The 22,483-nt window shown below is 44.1% G+C and overlaps 1 protein-coding gene across 9 annotated transcripts in view; it reads left to right on the forward strand.

The window, feature by feature from the left end:
* Positions 1–22,483, forward strand: part of LOC121442760 (receptor-type tyrosine-protein phosphatase mu) — a 695,160-nt gene that overhangs the window by 534,914 nt on the left and 137,763 nt on the right. For 5 of the 9 annotated variants that reach the window (XM_041644372.1, XM_041644376.1, XM_041644378.1 and 2 more), the window contains 5 exons: positions 12,822–12,973; positions 16,499–16,573; positions 16,744–16,770; positions 20,632–20,643; positions 21,353–21,540. In XM_041644372.1, coding sequence (XP_041500306.1) covers positions 12,822–12,973; positions 16,499–16,573; positions 16,744–16,770; positions 20,632–20,643; positions 21,353–21,540 — 454 coding nt within the window. The remainder of the gene's footprint in view (positions 1–12,821; positions 12,974–16,498; positions 16,574–16,743; positions 16,771–20,631; positions 20,644–21,352; positions 21,541–22,483) is intronic. The other 4 variants (XM_041644374.1, XM_041644379.1, XM_041644381.1 and 1 more) reach the window with 2 other exon arrangements.

Below are 22,483 nucleotides of genomic sequence, written 5' to 3' on the forward strand. Positions count from 1 at the left end.
GATGTGTGGCTTTAGCTACAGTAATGTTTCTACACTTATGAACTCAGAAGCCCCTGTTTGGGTGCATAAGGCTTTAAAATACAATACTTTCTTGGTGGATTTTTCCTTTAATGAATATCTAGTATCCTTCTCTATCTCTTCTGATTTGTTTTGGTTTGAAATCTATCTAGTCAGATACTAAAATTACATCTCATTACTTCTTGGGTCCATTTGCTTAGAATAACTTTTTTTAATCCTTTTACCCTGAGTTGATATCCATCCTCGATTGTACAGTGTGTTTCTTGGATGGATCCTGTTCTCTAATCAAATCTGTTAGTCTTTGTCTTTTTGGGGGGAAGTTGAGACCATGGATATTGAGAGTTATTGATGAGCAGTGCTGTTGATTCCTAGTATTGTGTTGTTGTGAAATGAATCCCGCCCCCCTTGATTTGTTGTTCTGGAATGCTTATTCTTTGTACAGACTGACGCTTTCCTTCTAGTACCTTCTATAGAACTGGATTGGTGGGTAGAAATTGCTTAAATTTGTTTTTCTCGTGAAATATTTTCTTTCTCTGTCTATTGTGATTGATAGTTTTGCTGGGTATAGTAATCTCACCTATGATACGTGGTGTCTGTGGTCTCTGAGTTCATAAAACATCTTTCCAGGTCCTTCTGGTTTTCAGGATCCCCACTGAAAATATTATTGTAGTGGGCTTGCATTTCTATGTGACTTTGTCTTTTTTCCCTTGTAGCTTTTTTGTTGTTGTTGTTGTTGTTGTTTGTTACAGTTAGTGTACTAATTATTATGTGTTGTGAATAATTTCTTTTCTTGTCTTGTCTATTTGGCATTCTGTGTGCTTCTAGTACCTTGATAGGCACCTCCATGTTTAGGTCGGAGAAATTTTCTTCTATGATTTTATTAAAAATATGTTAATAAATTCTTTGTTAAGCCGGGCGGTGGTGGCGCATGCCTTTAATCCCAGCACTCGGGAGGCAGAGGCAGGCGGATCTCTGTGAGTTCGAGACCAGCCTGGTCTACAAGAGCTAGTTCCAGGACAGGCTCCAAAACCACAGAGAAACCCTGTCTCGAAAAACCAAAAAGAAAAAAAAAATTCTTTGTTAAATTCCACTTTAATATTTTTAATAGTTTTCATTCTTTTCGCTTTCACAGATTCTATTTTCATGATCTTCACTGAGTAATTTATCCATATCTTCTTTAAGGTCCTTGAACATTTCCATAATTTCTAAATTGCATTTCCTTGGGCCTATTGCAATAGGGTTGATGGCTTCTTGAGAAGGCAAATTGCCTTGGCTCTTTCAGTTTGAGATTTTGTGCTAGGATCTGTAATCTGCTATTATGATGTTTAAAATATTTCCTGGTTTAGATAACTGGTTTAATCTTCACTGGGTGAGCATTCATCTTTTTGGTTGCTATTGCTCACTCTTAATCCTAGCCAAGTTTGGTGACTATGGAGTTCCTGAGTCCCAGCTTTGTGTGGCCACTGATGGTGGCCATCCCTGCTAGAGACTAGTTCTGCAGATCTGGCCGATGTCATCAAGGAATGGCGATGGTCTAGAAGAAAGGCTGCAAAGGCCCTTAGCAAAGAACTCTGACGTTTCAGTATATGTATATTTTATGAAATAATCAGATCAGAATAATTGAAATATTCATCAATCCAGTCATTTTTCTTCTTTCGTGTTAGGAGCGTTAAAATCATTTCTACTCTTGAAAATACAATTAATTGATGTTGACCATAGTTCTCCCACTGTTCTGTAAATATTAGGAGTTATTCCTTTTATCCCGACACACTGCTCTACCCAATGACCTACCTTTTCCCACCCGACTCCCTCTCACTTTCCCTGACTATGGAAGCTACTGGCTTGCTTCTGGGATTAGCTTTCTCAGCTTTCACATATATATGTCTGAGAGCATGTGCTGTTTGTCTTTCTGTTCTTGCTTTGGCCACTCAACATGGCGTCCTCCAGTCGCATGCATGGTACTGAAATTATGCATCTCGTTTTGAGTATTTTTTTCAGCCTGTTGTTTTGTCTCATCCCATGGTCAAGAGATACATATGGCAGAAGCCCAACATAAAAACTCTGGCTTGTCTGGGAACAAAACTATTCTTCAGGAAAGATACTTGTCTGTCCATAGTCAGTTGGAACCTAAAGGCTTCTCTGCACAGCATGGTGTCCAGGAGAGGGAGACTGAATGAACTTCAGTGAGGTACACTTAATGGTGGTAGACAGGAGTTTCTACCTCAGCTAAACCCAGGAGCTCTGTAGGGCAGAGGTTAGCCTGTATTTAAATGTGTCCAGACTGAAGCAACCAGTGTGATTAGCTGTGAACCAGTGATGGTTTTAGAGATGCATGTATGTGTCTCTACAGGTGAGTATGATGCCACATGCCAAAAGTTACCCTGCCCTGGGCAGCTCATCATGCTGGATCCTCAGTTGCCTTCCCTATATGGTGGGGTTAAAGAGAGCCGTGTCTTCACTGGGGTGTTTCAGGAGTTAATAAATGCATATCTTTTCAGAATCCACGGCTTCTGTAATAATTAGTTTCCTTTGTGTTTCTATCAGCTGTTGCAGTGCTAGTCAAGTCGAAATAATTAGTTACCAGACCACTGTGGATTCCGTTCCTTCACATTTAACTTTGAAAACAACACGATGTGGTAGTTGGAACAGATCTGTCCTTCTTCATTTAGGTTTGTTCAGCTTGGGCCCAACCAATAGCTGTTTCATCCCTACTGTGAGAAAAATTAAATACTTCTGAGTTCCAGCTTCTACCCCAGATTTAATTAAATCTAAGCACACACATAATTATACAAGCCAGGACCAGAAAGCCATTTGTTCTTTTATTCTTCTATCTGTATGTGATTTCCATTTCTGTTAAGTTTTGCCTCCTCTGTCGTATTTAATTGAAAGATTACTTTAAAGACAGCCTTTCCCTGGGCTGAGGTCCAGGTCGGGCCTACGGGCTTTTCTAGCCTCTCCCGGGGGGGGGGGGGGGGGGGTAGCACCTGCGTCACAGAGAGGGAATAGGTGGTGAACTCTCCTTTCTGAGTGACAGCCAGACATAAGCATGGCAGAGTTCTTCCCCCTTCGAGCCCACTGTTATCTGTAGCAAACATCCATACCACAGACCGCCCAGCACAGTTACAGAGAGGGAACTTTCTCTTCTACTTTGTTCAGCTAGGTGGCCGCCATTTGCCCCCCAGCTCCTCCACAGGACGTTCCCCCAACAAGGTCATTCTTCACTGGGTTTTCTTTATCGGTTGTGATTGGCACCTGCCTGCCGATGATGGTGTGCTAGGAAGTGTTTTCTCGTTTCCAGTTCCCTCCTATTTGGTGAGCCTGGTGTATGACAACTGTCCCTTCCCTCTGAGAACCTCCCTCATTGCTCTCCTCTCTCTCCTTCATTCCTATCTGCACTTACAGACCTATGATGACCGTCGTCTTCCCCCGCTCTGATTTTTCCCCAAACAGTACTATAATCTTTAAGCTGTGTGTTATTCCGTTTTCCTGTACTGTGACAAACTATCTGAGAGACTCCTCATAGAAAAATGATACTTTGTGCAGGCTCACAGTTTGGATGTGCTCAGGTGGGCTCATTGCCCTGGGGCCTGTGGTCGTGGCAGGTCACAATGGGGAGAGCACCGTGGAGCAAAATCATCTCCCTCATGGTACTTGAGAGGCAAAGAGAGAGAAGAGACACCATCTCATAGGCTCCTTCGAGAATGGCCTCCGATGATCTTTCACTAGACCCCACTTCTTAAAGGTTTCTCTACCATCCATGCTGGAAATGAAGGCTTTAACAGGTTTTGTTTTTTAATCTTCCAATGTTTGGGAATTTTCAGCCATCTTTCTGTTGTAGAATTTCATCTGACAAGCCGGGCGGTGGTGGCACACGCCTTTAATCCCAGCACTTGGGAGGCAGAGGCAGGTGGATCTTTGTGAGCTTGAGACCAGCCTGGTCTACAGAACTAGTTCCAGGACAGGCTCCAAACCACAAAGAAACCCTGTCTTGAAAACCCCCCCAAAAAAAAATTTCATCTGACAATATACATTGCATATTTTCTTTTTTTTGTAAAAAAAAAAAACAAAAACAAAAACAAAAAACTGTAAGGTGTGTTTTATGGACTCAAATATATTCTACATCTGTGAAGATGACCTATGAGTTTGAAGGGGATATATGTTCTAGTGTTGCTGTGTGGAATATTCTAATAGTGTCCATTAAATCCAGCCAATTGGTTGTGCTGCTGGACGGAAGAATGCCCTCAGTGATGTCCTACCTATTTGATCTGCCCACTGCTAACGGAAGGATGTAGGTCTTAACTATATGAGTGACTTCATCTGTTTTTCCTCGTAGTTCATCATTCTTTGACTTGTATATAGGCATGGTATTGACAACATAGCATGAACATTTTAAGTCTGTTTTGAGAGTGTGCCGTTTTGTTTTAATGCAGTGCCTCCTCCAACCCATGGTGACTTTCCTTTCTTTGGAGGGTCATGTCGGATCTAATGCTGCTCTTTCTGATTTTCTGTTGGCTCTTGTGGCTTGGTGTGTCTTTCTTCATCCCTTTACTTTTAATCTGTTTGGATCTTTATACATATGGTAAGTTTCCTGTAGATGATATTAAGTTGGGTCTTTTTTTAAAAGTCTACCTTGATAGTGTCTGTCTTTCAGCTTAAAGGTGCAGACGTTGGCATTTCAATTGATCATTGATAAGTACTAGCATATTTAAGCATATTTATCATATTTAAGCATATTTAGCATATTTAAGAGCTAGCATATTTTTACCATTTTGGGTTTATTACCTTGCGCTTTCTTTGTTTGTATATAGTTTGTCTCCCGCTCTTCTCTTTCTACGTTATGTGGAGCATTTTGTGTTCTTCCACTTTCTCTTCTCAGCATCTTTGTCCCTTGATTATCCCCAATATGCTAGGCACTTACAGCTGCTGCCAGTCTGCCTTCGGATCACTTTCTTCTGCTTTGTGGGTATAAGGTGTCCCTCCAATGGCAAAGTGCACTTTCATTTCCTTCCCTCATATCTCTCTTAAATCTTTCTTATCCTTCAGCAGTAGCTGCGGTACTCTGTTGTTGTTTTTTTAACAAACTTTTATCTGATAGATTAATTAAGAATTCGTAAAAGATATGATTATAACCTCGATTATGTCTTCTCTGACGTTTTTTCCTTTTTAGGTACATCCAAATGTATGATTTATATCATTTTCCTTCTAAGATTTCTTTTTCCACATTCATGATTGTAGTTTTCTGCGAGGCACTATGTGTATTTCCCCCACCCTTTCCTTTAAGTTCACGTGACAGTTTCTCCATAATAAGTCACTTAAAGAGAAGCTTTGGTTAAGAATGGAGTGAAATAGCAAAAGCAGACAGCATCACCAACTCTATTAAAGCAAAAAATGGTGATGACAAGGAAGCAAGTTTCCAGTGTCTCCTTTTCCCTACTCTTTCTCGCTGTCCTGCAGATGGCAGAGTCATGCCAGCTGCCCATTTGGAGATCCTGACTGGGTCTTGAAACCCTAAAATGTCATGTGTCCATGACTGCCAGTAATACAGAGTTTCTGCCAGTCTCACTGGTCATTCTCACAACCAGATGCTAACACACTGCTGTTCTGGGGCGGGGTCTGCAGGCCAAGCGATATGAGGTCCTCGGTCGCCACCCTCTTGTCCATGTTGGAGATGCCTCCCACCCCGCCCCCATAGTAGGCACGCTACGCTGGGGCTCTGTTTTAGAGTGTTGAGCCTGTCAATCAGCCATGTGCACCATAGCTAAAGAACATGAGACACAAATCATGGCTATCAGTATAGCCTGTTCTCTGTAACCTCTTATCTAAGGCTAGACCCTTAGGGTATCCATAACTTGGTTTTCAGAGTCCTGCATGTTTACTGAGGCATCAGCAATGTGCACAGGGCTCTTGTGACTGACTTAGACCAGGTGACTCCAGGTGAGGGAAGATGGATTCAATCATCACTTCATAAGCCACCAAACTCTGACGTCAGCTGACCAAAGGCATCCTGCTACATGAATGCACTAGCTGGCACCTCATCCTCTTTAAGGAGGAAGGCAATGATATCATATGCGAAGATACCCGTGCTGCTAGGAAGGCGCTGGGGATGCCAATCCTGGCTGAGTTCTAGCAGCAAATCAGTTTGTTAATACGTTTGCTCACCGCTAAGTCCTTTTTAGACTCAGTATAGCAAACGATTTATGCCCCACTTTTTATGGCAAATCTTCTCTCTAGAGGGGACCACTTTACAAAAGTGGCTGTGCAGCTATCCTCAGGATCACCAGGGTTAGCTTCAAAAGAGGCCATCTTTCTGATTCCAGAAACAGGAAATGCCATCTGCCCAGCCTTGATGATTCAATTCGGTCACTCAGGGCCTGTGATGGATCCTGACATTCATGACCTCTCTTCCACCAGCCCTCAATCTTGTGGGAAGTGTGTGTGTGTGTGTGTGTGTGTGTGTGTGTGTGTGTGCATGTGTGTTCACGTGCACGTGTGTGTACTTGCTGCACACATATTGAGCCTGGGAACTCAATAACTTTTTCGTGTCTTCCAAGGTTTATTTCCCCGCTTCTAAAGGATAACTTGATAGCATTGTAGGTTTGTCATGTTCTCTTTGCCATGTTGATGATTTTACCGAACTCCACTGTTATTCAAGTGGTTTCTGGGAAATTTGATGTAGCCCTCGTTTTGTTGTTCTTGTTGGGAAGCATCCTTGCCCCTTCTGCTTCTTTTAAGATTCTCTTTGCTGGGGCTGGAGAGATGGCTCAGTGGTTAAGAGCATTGCCTGCTCTTCCAAAGGTCCTGAGTTCAATTCCTGGCAACCACATGGTGGCTCACAACCATCTGTAATGATGTCTGGTGCCCTCTTCTGGCCTGCAGACATACACACAGACAGAATATTGTATAGATAATAAATAAATAAATAAAATTCTCTTTGCTTCCGTTTCTTCTCTGCTATCAGAATGTGGTCGGCTTCACTGTAGATGTTTTGGACTTACCCCTTTTGGTGTTCCCTGGATTTCTTTAATGTGAACTTTGGTATCTGCTCTTAGCTTTAGGAAATGCTTAGTCATTAATGTTTCAAATATTCCACTGCTGAGTTCTCTCTTCCCCATCCTATCATACCATAGGGATTACATTTGAGCCCTTAGACCCTGTCCACACTAGAACCCCGGCTGTATGCTCATGACAATGCATCTCGCTATTAATTAAATGTCATTTATTTAAATGTGTTAATTTGGTTTCACAGGCATTTTTGCACACGCACTTTCACTACTTTAAGTTGTGAATTGCACATCTGCCCAGGGTCACCCTGCTTCTGGGACAGTGGTTCCCTGTGTCCTCACCCCTCCCACCCATCTGAAAGAGTCAGGTTGCCTGATTTGCTTGTTGTTTGGAGAGAGTGGTGACTTTTGCCTCCTTCCCACTATCAGGAAACTCTCCAGACCGTTATCTCATTTTTTTTCCAAATCATCTATTTATCGATATTGATAGGAGCCGTTCTTTCTTCTTCTTTTAATTATGAAGGATCTTTGAGATTCATATAGCACAGGTTTGGAGATTGGCAATTACAATGTTTCAGACAAACCATTCTCTAGACATTATGATGAAAAACAAATTTACTCATCTTTAGATACGGGTATAAAGGAAATTGTTTCCAGTTAAGGAGTTTCTCTCCATGCAAGAAATTAAGTTCAGAAAGTTTTTCTCATGATTTTCAACTTGAAAATCACACATCTGTAGCACGAGGGGGGGGGTGGAGATAGCAAACAGAGACAGAGAGACAGAGATGAGAACGAGGAGAGATCAAGTTGTCCAGTCATAAGTGAACTTCAGTTCCGAATCTAAACTTTCTCAACCACTTGGGAGTGTTGGCAGGCACCTCTCTGCCACATAAAAGACCCTAGTGTCAGTTCATATCTCTCATACTAAGGAGCCTACTTTGACTCAATGAGTTGTTACCCACGATGGTGACTGATTACATTCATAAACATTTTTGCATGCCAATAGCACTCACTGTGCAGTCCATTGTGTGGGTCTTCTTCTCAGCACACAGGGTTTACATCTGGGGTGTGTGTGTGTTTGTGTTCATGCCTGAAGGCCCTTTGACAACGTACAAGGCGCGCCTCACTGGTTGCAGAACTAGACAGAAAGTTCTAGGCCCTGGCTCGGTTCTACCATTTGAACGTGTGGCTTTCCTGAAAACTGATTCTCTCATTTGCAAAGTAAGAATGAAAAATAAGTCTCCCGTGGTTGCCAGGATCAAATCAGATAACACATGCAGGGTGCGGGCGTTTTCTGGCAATGTGGGAAGCGTCAGTTCCTACTCCTTTCCCTTCTAACAGAGTTAAGCCTCCCAGTGCTCTTACTACATGAGGATGGCACCAGTGACAACTGATGAGCTTTCTTTGGGCCAGTGTTTTATTTTACATTTTAATTATTTCCTGTGGTGCCTAGTTTTATATCAACTTGACATGAGCTAGCGTTATCTGAAAGGAGAGACCTCAGTTGAGACATTGCCTCTATAAGATTGGACTGTAGGCAAGACTAAACAGCAGTGGTTCCCAGCCTATATAGGTCGTGACCCCCACAGGGGTCAAATAGAAGATAATGCTGCATAGCAGATACTTAAATTGCAATTCATAATAGTAGCAACAATATGCTTCAGAAGTAGCAACAAAGTAATTTTATGATTGGGGATCACGGTAACGTGAGGAATTGTATTAAAAGGGTCTCAGGGTTAAAAAGGTTGAGAACCACTGCTGCGGAGCAATGTTTTTAAATTAATGATTGATGGGGGAGGGTCCAACTCATTGTGGGTGGTGCCCTTCCTATGCTGGTGGTCCTGGGTTCTATAAGGAGAGCAAGCCAGTAAGCAGCAGCCCTCTAAGGTCTCTGCATCAGCTCCTGTGTCGTAGTAAGGCCACTTGTTTGTTTCCTGGCCGCCCAGACTACCGAAATAATCACACAGAACCTGTATTAAATCACTGCTTGGCCTATTAGCTCTAGCTTCTTAGTGGCTAGCTTTTGCATCTTAATTCAACCCATTTCTGTTAATCTGTGTGTTGCCACGTGGTTGTGGATTACTGGCAAGGTTCGGTGTCTATCTGGCTACATGGCTTCTCTTTGACTCCACCCTCTTTCTCCCAGCATTCAACCTAGCTTTCCACCTAAGTTCTACCTTGCTATAGGCCAAGCAAGTTTCTTTATTCATTTACCAATAAAAGCAACACATAGACAAAAGGACCTCCCACACCACTCCTGTCTCCAGGATCCTGCCCTGTTTGAGTTCTTATCCTGACTTCCCTTGGTGGTAAGCATTGATATATAAGTGTAAGCCAAATAAACCCTTTTCTCTCCAGATTGCTTTTGGCCATGGTGTTTTTATTGCAGCAATAGTAACCCTAACTAAGATATTTGTCAACGTTTAAACCCTGAGTTGACAGAAAATCTGGCTTGTGGGCTTCTGAAACTTGCGGCTCCCATGGACAGCCATTGATAGAGCCGAGTCTGCTTCCCCTCCTTGTCTCCAGTACTTACAACCCTTATTTTCTGAACCTGTCTTTTGTCACTTATGCTACCTACCTGGCACAAGATGTTTGTGTTGGATGCTAAAACACAGATAAAGCACAGAGCCAATGACGGGAGACTGGCTGGGGACATTGAGAGCTGGCTGTGTTTTGAAAAAAGGTTCATGGACTAAAAGGACTTGCCTAACAGCTATGAGCATCAAATTGTGGGTTTCTGATGCGAACTCCATTCAATCTGAGCATTACTCGTGAATCCTTAAAGCGGTTCCTTTGTACCTGAAAATCAGTAATGAAATGTTTAGTGTGGGAGTCCAGAATTGGTTCATACATATAAAGAATTGGAAAGGGAAAAGTCAGGCCGTGAGCTGTTGTTTTGTGATCTTTTTAGAGGAATCCAAACAAGCAAAGATACGAGGGAGTCTGCAAGAATTGACTATGCCACTCTTTTAAGTCTAACTAAAGGACAATGGTAAAGCATCTATCTGCATAAATTAACCCAAAGTATATCAAAGAAATTTACACCCAATGTGAGTATTTTGTCTGAATTATGAAGCCAAGATTCTCAGTCCTCCACTTCAGTGTTCCAAGGAAGACCTGGCCTAAGAATGCTATATAGGAACTATGGTGTTGAGACAGCAACATTAAGATGGAGGTACAGTGGCCAGAGCAGCTGATTACAGCAGGCAGGCCTAGACGCCGGCTCCCGCACAGTGCAGCTGGCTGGGAAGGGCTCACGAAATGGTCATGTCTGCACCCCACCCAAGAGGGTGCTGAGAGGTCAGACTGACTGACTTGCCTCTTACAGGCCTCATCGCTTCTCCTCCAGGAGACATTATATGTGATTTTTGCTCATCTGTCTTAAATAAATGTCTTTTGTCTCACCAACTTTTAACAATTAAAAGGGCAAGTTAATCTTGGGGCTGTTATTCCTTCAAAGTATAGAATTAAAAGATGATTATAACTACAGGCAAGAAAGCATTTAGATTATGCATCATTTAGAAATGATAATAAAGATTATCCATATGGTCTCCTGTTCCAGCACCCTCTGTTGCATTAGCAATCACCTGCCATGGGCGTGGTTGTGATTATGTGGTTCATTTCAATTCTGCCATGTCCTAGGTGGATCAGTGTCTGAATGATGTACTAGAAATAACTGCTATTTTCCTGTTTTAAATGGTAGTAGGTACTTAGGAAAAATATTTTCTCTTCTTTTTTCTTTCCTTTAAAGAATGTTTTATATATCTTACCCCCTCCCCTCCCTTCCACCAGTCACTTGCATGTCTCTCCACTCTGAAGTTGCTAGCCTCTTTTTCTTTGGTTATTATTTATACATGTATGCGTGTTTGCACAAATAGATACATTCAACCTGCTGTGTTCGTTTTCATTGTGTATATATGGTTTCAAGGCTGACTACACTGCACTGGGCAAGAAGCTCATCCCTGGCGGAGGCTGACTTTCTTCCTAGGATTCTGTGTGTGGTGAAACCCCAGGAAGATTCCCCCTCTTCCTTGTTAGCATGTGCATTGACCCTGCCATTGTTCTGGTCTTCTAGGAGAGACTTCCATGGCAGGCTTTGTATCTTCTGATACTTTCTCACTCAATGTATCATTTTCCCCTGGGTTTTAAATTCCATCTTTGTCTGTCTTAGGTACAGAACTCTGGTGATAAGATCTGCAGAAGTGTGTTTTATCTGCTTTTTATGTCATTTCCCATTGGACTTTCATGTAGGTAGCTGTCACTTTAAATAATGGGTATCTGTGGTTAGTGAGTACTTTACAAAAGCCTGGATCCCTGTTCGGGGACTCTTTGTGTTTCCTTCCACTGAGAACTTAACCCTGCTGGAAGTTAGGTTGGTTATAGTCAACATCATTTCAACATGGAATAATTGCAGTTCACCGGGGTGTAACCTTGTCACAAATTGAGAACTTGTATCCAATTTTGCTTGGCAGATATTTATTAGAATCTGCTCTTTGACACTGTGTCTCAGACAATTATTTGGTAAGAAACTAGTAATTCTATGACAGTGACGGATATCCGAGGGCCATTGGTTATTTGGGGTTAGCTCATTGTAGGAAGCATCGTCTGTTTGTTGTTGCTGTTGTTATTGTTACTGTTGCTGCTGCTGTTGCTGTTACTGTTTCTGCTGTTATTGCTGTTGCTCTTGTGGCTGCTGCTTACAGCTGTTGTTGCTGTTGTTTCTGTTTCTGCTGTTGCTGTTGTTGCTGCTGCTGTTGCTGTTTCTTCTGTTGCTCTTGTTGCTGTTGCTGTTGTTTCTGCTGTTGCTGTTGTTGTTGCTGCTGCTGTTGCTGTTGTTATCACTGTTGCTGCAGTTGCTGTTTCTGCTATTGCTGTTGTTGCTGCTGTTGCTGTTTCTGCTGTTGCTGTTGTTACCACTGTTGCTGTTTCTGCTATTGCTGTTGTTGCTGCTGTTGCTGTTTCTGCTGTTGCTGTTGTTACCACTGTTGCTGCTGTTGCTGCTGTTTCTGCTATTGCTGTTGTTGCTGTTTCTGCTATTGCTGTTGTTGCTGCTGTTGCTGTTTCTGCTGTTGCTGTTGTTACCACTGTTGCTGTTGCTGCTGTTGCTGTTGTTATCACTGTTGCTGTTGTTGCTGCTACTGCTGTTGCTGTTGTTACCACTGTTGCTGTTGTTGCTGCTGCTGCTGTTGCTGTTGTTACCACTGTTGCTGTTGTTGCTGCTGCTGCTGTTGCTGTTGTTACCACTGTTGCTGTTGTTGCTGCTGCTGCTGTTGCTGTTGTTATCACTGTTGCTGTTGCTGCTGCTGTTGCTATCAGTGTTGCTGCTGTTGCTGCTGTTTCTGCTATTGTTGTTGTTGCTGCTGTTGCTGTTTCTGCTATTGCTGTTGTTGCTGCTGTTGCTGTTTCTGCTGTTGCTGTTGTTACCACTGTTGCTGTTGTTGCTGCTGCTGCTGTTGCTGTTGTTACCACTGTTGCTGTTGTTGCTGCTGCTGCTATTGCTGTTGATATCACTGTTGCTGCTATTGCTATTTCTGCTATTGCTGTTGTTGCTGCTGTTGCTGTTTCTGCTGTTGCTGTTGTTACCACTGTTGCTGTTGCTGCTGCTGCTGCTGTTGCTGTTGTTAAGAGAGGTAGTAGCTGTTTTCTATTTCTCTGTCTACAGCTGCCAGGGTACCTCTCATGGGTAAAGCATATAAGTCAATGCAAGAGGGACGACTGGTTTGGTAGAGTCAGTCCTTGTACCATGACTCTGTCTTCCGTCCACATGCACGTCTACATAACTGACCTCTTTGTCCCAAGGAAACTGGCCAAGAAGCGGAAGGAGACCATGAGCAGCACCCGGCAGGAGATGACTGTGATGGTGAATTCTATGGACAAGAGCTATGCTGAGCAAGGCACCAACTGCGATGAGGCCTTTTCATTCATGGACACACACAACCTCAATGGGAGATGTAAGTGTGCACAATGCATGGCTTTCACTGTGCCTGTTGGGCTAGACCGGGTTCCAGTCGCTCTGTGAGATTAAAACCCCAAATCCGCTTACAGCATACTTACACAAAACTGTCTTCCAGTCTCTGTGCCTGGAGTTGCTAAGGGAACGTGTTTTTCTAAAGATGCTAGGGCCTAGGGCAGTGAGCCCAGGGACCCGCAGTGAAATGTCTTTCAGTTCTTTGGGAACCTTGACACAAAGGCTACCCGGTAGTGGCTGAGGCTGCACCTGCTCCCCTCGCTCCTATTGTTGTTACTTAGATCCCATTTGTAAGCAAGCCAGGTGTGGAATTGCACCAGGGAAGTCTGTTGCCGAAACAGGTCATTAAATGGCAGTAACAAGTTAATTGTTTGTTCAGCTGACAGGTTCTGCCTTTATTATAGGGCAATTAGTAGCAATTAATAAATTAAAATATGCTTCAGTGTCTCTGAAGCTGCGCATCAGGTGGGCCACTCAGCTCAACCAATGCCTACCTGTGCCACCACCTGTGATCCCAGTACAGGCAGCATTTCCAGAGATCAATTCAACTGATGATATGAAGTACAAAGGAGCAGCTTTTCCATCCCTGACAGTGTTGTCAGTGACCAGTGGTACACACCACAGTTGGGCCTGATTTTGTGGTTTCTGGAGCACCCTCATCAAGTCCAAACATAGGGTTTCTCGGCGTGAAATCCATACATACAGACATCCCTGGTCCCTGCCGTATGATTAGGATGTCCTCAGCAGGTGGGTAGGACAGCACTGTTAGGACCGAAACAACGCACAGAAATGCTGGTAGGGCTCATGACCGTGAGGAGCATGGAGATGCGGTCTAAGGGGTCACTGGTGCGTTGGACAGTGTGTGCTGGCCACCTGACCATGCCTTTTGGCTAGAGGATGCTGGACTGCCAGCCTTTCCGCTCTTAGGACCGTGATATGCTCTCCTGTCTGCTCAGGAGCCTCGTGTGCCTTTTCCACTCACTTAGCTTTTGCAGGTGACTTCTTCCATTGATAGTGGCTACCATTGTCCCGCCTTTTCTTCCCATGTTTGCGTGTTCTCTCTGCATCCCGGGCTTGCTAGGCTTGCTTGCAGCAGGCACAACTCTGACTCACTGGGAGGGCAGGTTGGGTTCCTGGCCACCACCCTCTCTCTACCCTTCTCTGCCATTCAGTGGAGGGCGCAGAAACTGGTGTGTCGTCATAGCTAACTCCTTCACATTTTGGGTGAGATTGTCATGACTTTGTTGAAACAGAAGTTACTTATTTTTTCACTAAGAAAAAAAAGATACATAGTGTGCATAGCTCCAAATTAAAGTACCCTGCCTTTGTTTGTTATGAATTAGAATTAGGAAAAAAAAACACAAATTTTTGAGCACGCACAGAGTTGGCGTTTGTACAGTAGGGGCTGCTCTCTGAGCATCAGTGTATCGGGAGCCACACAGGGCTGGGGCACAGCTCGGAGCGGGACACCCACCTAGCATGTGTGAAACTATGTGAAGCCCCCAGAAGAGAAAAAAAAAGAGGAAAGAAGGAAGAGCGTGTTCAGGTGTGTTCTCCACTTTCCAGGGCCACCCATCCATGCTCCAAACTTCTATTCCACAGTCAGTTTCCTCAGGAATACATTTTCTTGAAGTGACCCGCTCCAAGAACAGGAACCAAAACAGTTATGGATGTTTCAAGTTTTAACCTTAGGGCTCCGGAGCATCACTCTGGTCAGGAAGTGTGACTGGGCAGTTAGTTCCTTGCAGCTCTGTATCTGTAGGCATGCAAAGATGCCGGGGCTTGCCACGGAAGCCTCTCTGGCTGACCCAGTGTTTGGAATCTGTTGACCGTCCTGTTAATAAACCCAGCAGAAGAAATTGTTCCCTCCTGCCCTGTTAGCCATGAGAGGTCTCTTAAAGTTTCACTGACAGGAATCCCCAGTGGTAAACATTTTTTTTCTAATACTCTCTTAATTCCCTTTTAATAAAAGCTACCAGGGAAGCAACCCTAGGAGAGTTTACACAGACACCCTGGGGTATAACACACAGACACATACACACACAGGTCTACATGTGCACACGCATGTGACATGCATATACACATCTCTGTAAGATATCACTCAGAAAGTTCTAGAAGCTGTAGGGTGGGTCGCTTTTTAAAACGAGACTGTAAGAAAAATGAGACCGAAGAATTTAAAAGTAAACCAGAATTCATTTTTAGGAGTGGAGAATAATCTGCCCACCACAGCAAATATGAGTTGCGCCTTCCTCTTTAATACATCATAAAGAGGGGAATATAGAATATGGGAAGTGAGAATGACCTCAGTGTGAATAAAGACAAACATAGCTTAACACAAAAGTGGAAATAAACATAATTATTTTGTATCTGTCTTGCACACTTTTGCCAAGCACAGAAAAGTGTCTGCAGGTGAGAAAGAGGCCTCGTGCTCTCTGCCCGAGCAGTTTATAGGCGTACGATTTCTTTAGTTCTTGTTCCCACTGATTACGGAATTCCTGGCAACTTAGCCAAAATCACATATAAAGGTGGCCCTTCTGTTTTAGAGAAACGATCAGATGAGAGAGGCAGCCGGGATTCCTCCCTCTGCCATTGGCCTATTTGCCATTTGAAGATATGAACGTGATGCAAAGGCAACTTCCCTTTACAGCGGGAGCTGCTTCTAACAACTAAAATACATTAACACATCATCAAAATAATTTCAACCTGAGGAATCGCAAGGATCCGCAGCACTGCCCATTGGTAAGATGATGCGGTCGTGGATGTATCTCCGTGGGAACCCAGCATCAGATAAATCACTTATTTAGAAGCATAGGCATGGGCACACATCAGTCATTGTGCTTTGACAAAATGGTGTTTTTATATTACAAATCAGTTAAGATGTAGAGGAGAATGAGCATACTGCCTTTAAAATGGCAAAGTTAGTCTTCAGCGGAATCAAAGGGTTTGAGTTCCCCTCTTAGCTATGGAGACAAAGGGACAGTGTGGTCATGTGTCCTTCAGAGAAATAATTCAAAGAAATAGAAGCGTTTTTCTTTCTTTTTTTTTTAAGTATTTAAAGACTTAAAGAGCATCACGGAGGAAAAAAATTTTATTTCCAATATAGCACAAATCACCACCACTATTAGCGCTGTTCTTCAGGAACCATGTGACTTGTTCACACAGCTTTTAGTGGCAAACTTCAGCTCAGAGCAGAAGCACCACCGCAAGGGCCAAGGCCCCAGTCAGAGGAGTTCCCTATTCGATCTGGTGGCCATTTGTAGACATTCTCCATCATAGGATGAGAAAAGTCTTGATCTGATCAGAAGGGCTTTTTCCCCAGAAAGGATGAGGCTAACAACCCAGAGACCGCTGAGAATGGCGGTGTTTGCCGTGGGAACTTCAGTGACTGCCAGGCGCTGGATGAACGGTCTCCCATCACATAGGGTGGTAGTTCCCATGATTCCAGAGTGTCCTACCTTCTGAACTCAACCTATCCATGGCCTCTGACCAACCTTTCTTTTATCCACAGCTGTGTCTTCACCGTCCTCCTTCACGATGAAAACAAACACGCTGAGCACGTCGGTGCCGAATTCCTATTACCCAGGTAACAGCCTCTCTGCCGGCTCGCATCCTTACCAGCTTTGGCAGCGCTTGGCCTTTTTTTGCAAGGCTTCCTGTGGCTTTCCTGGGGAAACTGGGGACTGTGTATAAACCATTTACTGTTCTTTCTCTTTTTACTTTTCTCTGCACTGCCCCGCTTACGATGTATGACAGACGCATTTGTGCCAACTGCAATTTTAGGTGAGAATAATCTCCTTACCCAGAGTTTATTTCAGGAGTGACTGAGGAAAAACCAGCCTCACTCTAGAGGAGACTGGAGTGTTAACGGTGCATGGGGATGGGATGGGGCTAGGAGCATGGGGCAGGGTGATGAGTCTTCCTGCGAAGTCTCCACGGGTAGGAAGGATTTGCTGCATGCTGGGGTATGGTGATCCTGAAAGGTTTCAGTGAGCAATCCCAGCTCCAGGGCTTTTCCTGTCTGTGCTCAGATTTAATGTTAGTTCTGATCCCAGGGGAAGACAAATGACACGTCATCACTCAGCTGTGTACTTCCGAGAGCTGAATTCTGCCCGACATGACAGTCATAAAAGTGGAAATAGCTTCTCGTTATTTTCACTTATCTCTCTGAGCATTAGAATTGCCAGTTTCAAAAACAGCATTTTCCTAATGATGCCCCCCTATGTTATACAGTATAGTGATCGCAGTGGGGTCTCGACCTCCTGCCCGTCTGCCTAGGGCACCCCCCAGCAGCCTGTCAGTCACACAGTGGAACTGTTAACGGAACTGATGTTCTGAACAGCGGAATGGCGGGAGGGCGGGAGGGCGCTTTATCATCGAATGGTTTATTACGTGTTGGATGTCACAAGAAATGAGCTAGAATGTTAGCCCAATGGGGCAGAATGCATTTGAAGTATGAGATATTCCCAGCAGGGGGTTACAAGGCCGGGGGGGGGGGGGGGAGTTCCTCTCGTACAGCTTAAGGAAGGCGAGGAGAAAGGACATTCCCTGTCCGTGATAAGCAAACAAGCATGGGCTGCTGTGGCATTTGAGACGCTTAAGTAACCTGAGTGTGTCCTGGCTGTGTTCTCTTTCTCCTACTAACCGTGCGGAAAGGAGCACACCAAAAGCCACTTCCAGGTATAATAACAGTTCTTGTAGCCAGAGCTTCATCTTCAGCCTCCTCTTCCTGACTCTCTTCGCTAGGCCTCAGTCCCCAGCCAGGGCTCCCCACTGTGCCCCTCAGTTCTCAGTGTTGCCCCTTTTCTGGGAGAGGGTAATTCTCGTTTCCATACCCGAGTCCGTTAGGCTGAAGCAAGTTGGTTGCCTAAGGAACAAAAATGAACTGAGATTAAGGTATGGGACAGAGGATTTGAAGTATTATTCTGAGGCCCGGTACAGCCCCCACGAAATAGAGTTTGAGCAACTGTAAAGGGGGGGGCACTCTGCTTTAAATCCTTCTCACAGGTGAGGGACACGGGCTCATTTCACGCACAGTGACGTTCTGATCTCCATGCAGGGACATTTGGGAAGTTATAGGATAGGCGAAAGTTGTGGTGTCTTCGTGTGCTGTGGCGTTCACATCCTGTGTTCCTCTATGGATATTCTGATTCAGGAGGAACTGTGGGTAGGGATGGTTGAAGCGTGTGTTGTTAAAAGGAAAAACACATTTAGATTTCACAGCAGGGAAAGATAAGCCTATTAGACAAATATCATTTCTTCAAAGCCACTGCCTTATTATTAGGAACATTAATGACATCCTTTGAAATTGCTTGGGCTTCTTTTCTGAGAGAACATGACTCGAACTGTCAATTCAAGTTTCAAAATGGTGCGAGAAAAGCTAAGTCCGCCAAATGCACACACAGATCACTATTTTCTGGTATAATCTGTGTAGCAGAAACCAGCAAGATCCGTGGCAGCACTTGGAAAGCATGGTAGAGGGCCCTGGTCTGGTGCACTGTGCATCTGTCTGTTGCTGGAATCGGATCAGTGAGGTTATCCCTTGAAGCCACGGGGAGATGAGCTGTGTGTTGCAGGGACGGAAGCAGTTGCAGGTCACACCAAGACAAGAAGGGCTATTTCGTTGGGAGACTGGTGACAGAAACAACGCTCTAGTGCCTTAGTGTTTCATTTTCACTTGGAAGGGCCCAGTTTTCAAGGAGCATTTAAGTATATCTTTACCTCAGATGGTAGATAATAAGCGATTGATCCTCCTCCATCTCAGACATACAGCATCCGTTCCAAGCCAGTGTTTTTCAACTAATTCATTAATGACTATCAAATTAATTTTATAATAACTAATTAAATTAATTTAAAAATTAATTCTCAGAAAATCATCAGGACTGTTATTAAGAAACCTTCCTTTCTGATACTTTCATCTAAGACATTGTTTTTAACTTTAGAAAGTTATTGGTGGGTAATTTTTTTAATATAGGAAGCAGATGACATATGGGATATTGTTTACCAGTAATAAGTCATTTCAGTCAGTCAGAGAAAGCCGATTGATGGCTCGTTTTAGTAGGGTCAGAAATGTCAAGCAGGAGAGGTCCCCCAGTTTCCTAACCACTATGGTACAGGACTCTCTATTTCCCCTGTTGTCTGCTGGACAGCAGCTCTTTCTGGGAGGAAGAGTGGTACGTAAATACCTGAAGAGGTGTTCCATCTTAGAAATGAGGCCCAAGTATCATCGCGCAGTGGGGAAGTATACACAACTTTGGCAGCAACTGTCGTTCCATGGCCTTAAAACTCCAGACCTGGGATCAGAGCATCACCAGGGGCTGGAAAGCCCCCTTGAGAAGACCGAGTCCTGTAGGCAATGTCTTGCTCAGCCACAGTGAAAGGCAAATTTCATTGTATTCACCACACAAAGTATAAAACCACGAGAACAAGAGAGGCACAGAGGGGAAACTAATTAATGTTCCATTTCTTTTAGTATTTATCCAGAACAGAGCTCTCTCCTAGAGAACTAAGAGCCCAGTGGATTGAGTCCCTCGGCAGGGATCCTGCCTCCCAGCTGCTAACTCTTGGCGGTTGCCAATAAGCAGATCTGAGATGCAAATTTCCAGGGGGGTATTGGTGACTATTAAGATGGGAACAGAGACATTGCTAAATTTCAAAGCAAATCCAAATGAAAAAAAAAAACAAAAACAAAAAAACAAATCATTAAAATCAGCTTACCACCCTTTTTTCTTTTGTTTTCTGTGTCTTTAGCCGCCTTGTAGTGGTTGGGGTGCCATTTCAGCCACAGCGACATAGCTCCACACCTGTGTGCCACCCTTCATACCATGCATCCCCAGGGGCTTTGCGATTCAGACAGAGCAGGGTTGCAGGACAGGCCCAGCTCACCACATTCCTGAGACTAAGCCTTTAAGTAGAACGGCAACAACAACAAACAAACAAAAAATTAACACCAACTATAGCTGAAATCCCTGTTTACTACATAACGTGAATTCCCAAACAATCCCATCTTTTTTCCTATATTTCTATTATTTATACATGGAATTGATTTGATATCTCCTTGCAAATGATTTTTTTTAGCATTGTGATTTCATAAAAGCCTTCCTGGTTCATGAAGCAACTTAAAGGGATTCAGCATCTTAAGGAGTTAACTCGTAGAAGATGAAATTCTTAATTGAGCACATGTGCCTCAGACACTTTCAATAGCTAACGTTTCTGCAATTTATTAATCTAATTCACTAGTCATCACCCATTAAAACCGAGCCTCTTTAGGCTTGTTTGGCCAAATCTTGACATTAATTTTCTAGTACAATGTGATTGGCTTTGTTGAAGAAATTTCGATAACAAATGAGCTGACCACAAATCGCCTTTATTTAGTTATTTCTTGGTTCATGGGGGATGAAAAGCAATTATATACTAATTTTAGCCTCCCTTTTTCTTACTGAGTACTTCAATGAAACAACCCCATCCTACCATGATGGGAGGGTTAAGGCTTTGCCCTCTGACCACCTCTGAATAGAAACTCTAACTGGAAGACCTAAAGCACACAGTAGAAGTACCTGTAGCTCTCTCTCCACAAGTACCGTTGCTTATGTCCTGTTTCCTTTTTCTCCTCCTCTCTTCTCCTGATATGTATCCGCTTAAAAGTGCCAATCAATGGTAAGTTCCCCAACTCACCCCTTGGAGAAGCTGCGGAGGGAGTGTGGGGTGTTTGTGTCTTACCCATAGACTTGAGGGAGCCAGTGTGCTACCCTGTGCTGGCCTGCATGTTTGCTGTCGTAGAACATTCTGTGTGTGATGCGTTGGCCCACAGTATTTCGTTAAGCTTTCTGATCCCAGAGCATGCAAAGTGACTCATCAAAACATTATCCCCAAACCAGGTCCCCTCTTAGTTTTTCTCTCTCCTCTAATTTCTTGTCCCAAGCACCCATCCGCATTGCTAGCTTTATATGCCAAACCATTTTGTGCACTTTTCTTTTGCTCACAGAACATTTGTAGAGTTTATTTATTTCATTACACAAATGAATTAGCTGACGATTGGACGTGAACAAGCCTGGGTTTTGCACCAGGTCTTGAGAAAGTTTCAGATTGAAACTTCTACCAATTTTACCACTGAAATGCTGGAAGGCTCCTGTTGACAAGCTTCGCAGAAGCAATATCTCGTTTGGACTGCTTTGTAAGAGCAAAGATTCCCGCCTCATTCCGAGCAGTATTGCCAGCCCCATTTAAACCTATGAACCTGTCGCCTATGGTTTCTGGCTGAGCCATCCTAGGGTGGAGGGATGTCGGTAGCTAGCTTGTTAGCATCCCATGATCCTGACTCAGCCTGCTGGCTCACCCTCCTTTTCTCCTTCATCTTCCTTTCTAGATGAGACCCACACAATGGCCAGCGACACCAGCAGCCTAGTGCAGTCCCACACGTACAAGAAGCGTGAGGCTACTGACGTGCCTTACCAGACAGGGCAGCTTCACCCGGCTATCCGTGTGGCAGACCTCCTCCAACACATCACTCAGATGAAGTGTGCTGAGGGATATGGTTTCAAGGAGGAGTATGAGGTAAGCCTGGGCTGTGTGCCGCCTGGCAGTCTATTAAACAAGCTGCCTGGATCCTCGACATGTCTAGGATCAGGCCCAGATGGGGCATCCACAGGTGTTTTCCCAGCTGCTGGTGAATGTGTTCAGCGGGAAGGAAAACCATTCCATATTATATTTCCTCATGCAGAAGCGTGCATTGGCCACAGGCTGTCTTTCCCCTCCTCCTGCTCAATCGTTTCTCTGATACCGAGTCCTATGTCAAATCCAAGTTCTGTAGCTGTCTTGGGAAACACGTCTTCACTTAAGGCCACGGGTTGATCCAAACAGTGAAGTAAAGTTGTAAAGAGTCGACAGAAGTAACGAGACACTGTTGTCCTGGCTGTAACTGCTCCCGTAGTCTCATCATCCCAGAGCACACGCTGCTGTCATAAGTGCCCCAGGGGACACCTGCAAGGGGATTTTCTGGGACCAGGATATCCTCCCACCATATGTAGAATGCAGGATTCTCCTCTTCCTCAGCTTTCATCATTAGTAGTTCTTCTAGAAACTCACTCTCAAACCAGAGGGAACTTTCTAACTTCAGAAAATTTAGCTCAGAATAGTATACTGCTCATTGAGCATGTATGCAGGTGTGGTGTGCAGGTGTCATGTGCAAGTGTCGTGCACAGGTGTGGTGTGCAGGTGTGGTGAGCAGGTATAGTGTGCAGGTGTGGTATGCAGGTGTGTGTAGGTATGGTGTGCAGGTGTGGTATGCAGGTGTGTGTAGGTGTGGTGTGCAGGTGTGGTGAGCAGGTATAGTATGCAGGTGTGTGCAGGTGTGGTGAGCAGGTATAGTATGCAGGTGTGTGTAGGTGTCATGTGCAGGTATGGTTTGCAGGTGTCGTGTGCAGGTGTGGTGTATAGGTGTGGTGTGCAGATGTGGTATGTAGGTATGGAGGGAGAAATAAGATTGGGTTGCTTTTTC

The sequence above is a fragment of the Microtus oregoni genome, unplaced genomic scaffold (genome assembly GCF_018167655.1).
Source record: "Microtus oregoni isolate MIOR12 unplaced genomic scaffold, Mior012 000095F_ref0000231, whole genome shotgun sequence".
NCBI classification, from domain to species: domain Eukaryota; kingdom Metazoa; phylum Chordata; class Mammalia; order Rodentia; family Cricetidae; genus Microtus; species Microtus oregoni.